The 3,950-nt window shown below is 28.8% G+C and overlaps 1 protein-coding gene across 3 annotated transcripts in view; it reads right to left on the bottom strand.

Annotated features, from left to right (window-relative positions):
• The window catches only part of LOC106471648 (tRNA-splicing endonuclease subunit Sen2-like), a 17,688-nt gene extending 14,187 nt beyond the window's left edge, over nt 1-3,501 (bottom strand). Inside the window, exons 1-2 of one of the 3 annotated variants that reach the window (XM_013932263.2) lie at nt 3,478-3,501; nt 782-1,118 (exon numbers count right to left, since the gene is read on the bottom strand). In XM_013932263.2, coding sequence (XP_013787717.1) covers nt 782-1,012 — 231 coding nt within the window. In that variant the 5' untranslated portion in view covers nt 1,013-1,118; nt 3,478-3,501. Of the gene's footprint in view, nt 1-781; nt 1,119-3,140; nt 3,261-3,283 lie in introns of those variants that run through there. The other 2 variants (XM_022400264.1, XM_022400265.1) reach the window with 2 other exon arrangements.
• Between the last annotated feature and the right edge of the window lie 449 nt (nt 3,502-3,950).

The following is a 3,950-nucleotide window of genomic DNA, read 5'->3' as shown; positions in this document are numbered from 1 at the left end:
CTTTATGGAGTTTTTCCCATATTCCTTAGATTTTTATGCATTATTTCATGAGAGACATGCATTTTCAGGGCCATTTCACGAGTGTGTTGCTTTGGGTTAGACTCAACAAGCATCTTCAGAGCATCAACATCAATTCCAGTATGTCGGCCCCTGCCATCACAGTTTTTAAGGCTGAAGTCACCTGAACAAAATTTGCTGAACCATTGTTGATACTTACGAACATTCAAAACATTTCTATAAACTTCTGTGATATTCTTTGTGGCTACAAAGATGTTATTTCCCTTCTTGTATTCAAACAGCATTACGTGCCAAATGTGTGTCTCGTCATGTACCATCACTATAAGGGATTAGAGTATACATTTTATAGGCTACATTAACGTGATGTTTAGGCAGTTATGTAAATTTTTTGAGGGATGGTTAATGAAAGTGTTCCAAAACACGACATTAATTTTTTGATGACCTAATAATTATGTAAGTAATTTAGTGACACAGTGAAAGGGTATACCATACCATACATTTTTGAACCAAGTTAACAAAATAGTGACAGATCATAAATAAATAACTTATTGGCAAGTAATCTATATATATAAAAAATAAAAAACAAGAATGTGTGTATGTATACTGCAAGACGTTCAAATTTACTTGTAAACTATACACAAAGGGAGAAGCTATTACATTTCAATAAAGTATATTAAACAAATTTAATGTTTTTAGTTCATATGTAAAATACATGTTGCATTCCAGAAACACTGTACTCTTAGATTAAAATGTCCTAGTTTACCTTAAAATTCAAGTCATTTATACTAGACTCATCTGAAATTTTAACTCCACTTGATCCTAACTCTCCTCTGTAAAATTTCCATGATAATGCTGTCTTAGTAAATTGAGGCTTAGTTTCTTCTTTTGAAACTTCACTCTCTTCAGACTGACTAAGAGGAATTGGGAAAGGGCCATTTCTTGGTATGCTAACTCTTCTTTTAGGACGTGGCTCACTTAAAACTGTAGTGGCCATTTTTAAAATGAAAAATTATTGCGATGAAACTAAACCACCAAATTTCAAAGTAAAAGTATGGTAACTTTCTACTTCTGTTTGATGAATAACGTAGTGCCAGTCACACCTGTGATGAAAAAAAATGCTGTTTAAAGTATTGAAAATAACTGTTTATATTTTAAGTTAATCTAACAATTATTATTTGAGGTTTTACTTTTAAAATTCAACATCTGAACATTATTTAATTTTTTTAGTGCATATTGGTGTATCAAAGACATTTTAATTCTAGTAAAAAATGACCTTATAACATCAAATTTGTTATTTTTCTTTAATTGAACACTCAACGTTTCACTTTACAGCTTCTTCAGAAGTGTTCCAATAAAGCACAAACATTTAGTTTTTACTGTCAATTAAACACTCCTGAAGAAGCTGTAAAATGAAACATTAAGTGTCCAATTAAAGAAAAATAACAAATTTAGTGTTACAATGTAGTTCATTACTAGTATTGACATTTGGACATGCATCCATACTTCATCTTCAGGATCTAGAGAATCAATGGAAAATTAATATTGGACAACTTTCCTAATTCTTTCTAAGAATATTTGTACACAGTCTCAGAATACAAGAAAATTACATATAACACAGCTTATTATATGTGAAGTATTTAAATGAAACTAAGTTAAAACATTTACACTTATAAACCTAAACACTTGGTAATATTAATACATATAACCGTAGCAAATAAAATGAAATAACATTCATTAATTAAGATATACTTAATATTATTATTATAAACATTTATATGCCATTACTATAGGAATGCTTCCTGCATTCTTGACTAAAGCCAGCAAAATTGTCCAACAGTAAATTTCAAGCAATTTGTTAGACCATAAAAAGTAGAACTAATATTACTAGTACACATTTAAACATTAATGGTTAAGCTTAAAAATTACAGTAAAACTGTTTTAATAAAGGTATGTTATAAAAACTTAAATTCCAATTGTTAATTATCAATGCAGATTTAACAGAAGTAAATTTTTGCTATAGAGAAGAAGGATTTGGGGGTAAGAACGATTAAGGATGTAACATACTAAGGCAAAATACTGCTACAATCAGGGTCATACAAAGAACATTTTATTAAAATATAACAACAACAGAAGTCCAAAATAAAACTTTCAAACATCAAGAATACAAATCTTATCTCTTACAAAAACAAAACAGTTAGTAAACTCATGCCTGGCCAGGACTTGATACAAACATTAATAAACAATATAAAATAAATGTCAATGTTATTAATTTCAGTAAATAATGGAATTAAGAAAAAGAACCAGAAGACGAATAAACCTAATTCTGAAAAAATGCAATATTCCAAAATTAAACCATTTCTCAAGATCAATAATAATAATAATAACAATTAGCAATAATTCTTTCAAACTATATAACATAAATTAACTCATTTAAGATCAAGGAAGGGTTTTTACTTAATGGTTTATCCACAAGGTTACCTGTACATCACTGCTAGGGGGAACCTTGTGTCAGTTTCATAATACAAAAATACTCAAAACCAATGTTCTCTAGCTAGAAGGTGGGTTAGCACTTTAATATAATGAAAAATTAATAGTTGAACTTTATGATAGAAGGTATAATAAAAGAATGTTAAATAAAACCATAACAAAATAAAAGGATTAGAATCCTTACATTAAGATAAAGCTTCAATAAAAATTTCTGCAAACATTGAGACTATAGCAACTGGACACAAGTCTAAGATATGGAAAGCTCAGACACAATTTCAGTTAACTTTAGCTTAAGGTAATATTACTTTTCTAATTTGTTGTCTGCTTACGGAATAGTTAGCCTTCAACCTCATGTATTATACAACTAGAAGCTGCAACACTGGAGTTTTTTTTCTTTTTCTTTCTTAGTTAGGACTAGGAGATTAAATGAGTAGTTTGTTATTACTTTTAGAGATTTAAATTAGATAAAACTTAGGTTTATACATATGCACAATGTAGTTTTGTGTGGGGGAGGTATTTGTACTCGTCTTAGTTAACTTTGCAAAAACTGAAAAAGTTCAAGTTACAACAATACAAGTGAAGTACTATTAACTACTAATACTACTAGTAGTAGCAAGTTGTACTTGTATGCTTACGTCTTGGTAGTAGAAAATACGTTAAGTCCTAATTTAATTAAATATTGTGCTATACGGCCCAAATATTGGGCTAGGTGCTTTTTTTTTTTTACAATTTTAAAAGCAGTAATTTTGTAACTTGTTAGTTCGGTATTTGGACTAACTTAGCCTAGGCCAAATGGTTCTTTCCTTGCTTAGTTTGTCATTCCTTAGAAATTAAATTATCACAAGATAATTCAGAATTTACATCAAAATCGTCAGCTTAAAACTTTAAATCGTACTGGACATTAAATTATTCCGAAAAGATATTAATTTTTACTCATATGTGTTGAAAACACAAGTTACTAACAATATTTACATTTGCACGTGAGACACCTATCGGTATTTGCCTAACAGCATTTGAAACGCTAGGAGTCGACGAAATATGTATGTTGAAGAACAACATTATAATCCATAATATTGAAAAAAAATCTAAATAAACTAACGTAATTTAACTTTAGATTAATAATTGAGTGTGTCGCAAAAAATAGCATTCTACAAAACTATTCAAAAAATATTATAATTAACTTGAATCAATATACTACTCCATGAGGACTTTAAAGCAATGTTAAAAATAAAACTAATAATATATAATTGCATGAATATATTTACTTCATTTTACTATATTAATTCACAAACAATCTGAGAGCTGCCAAATTAGTTCTCCATAACGTTATCTGACCTTTTTGGTTGTGTGATAATAAAATTATAGTTTGTTTTTGAATTTTGCGAAAATACACTTGTTAGCCGTCCCTAATTTTGAAAGTGATATAATATAGGGAAAGCAGATAT

The sequence above is a fragment of the Limulus polyphemus genome, unplaced genomic scaffold (assembly GCF_000517525.1).
Source record: "Limulus polyphemus unplaced genomic scaffold, Limulus_polyphemus-2.1.2 Scaffold4759, whole genome shotgun sequence".
NCBI classification, from domain to species: Eukaryota; Metazoa; Arthropoda; class Merostomata; order Xiphosura; family Limulidae; genus Limulus; species Limulus polyphemus.
This window is presented reverse-complemented; position numbering and strand designations above follow the sequence as displayed.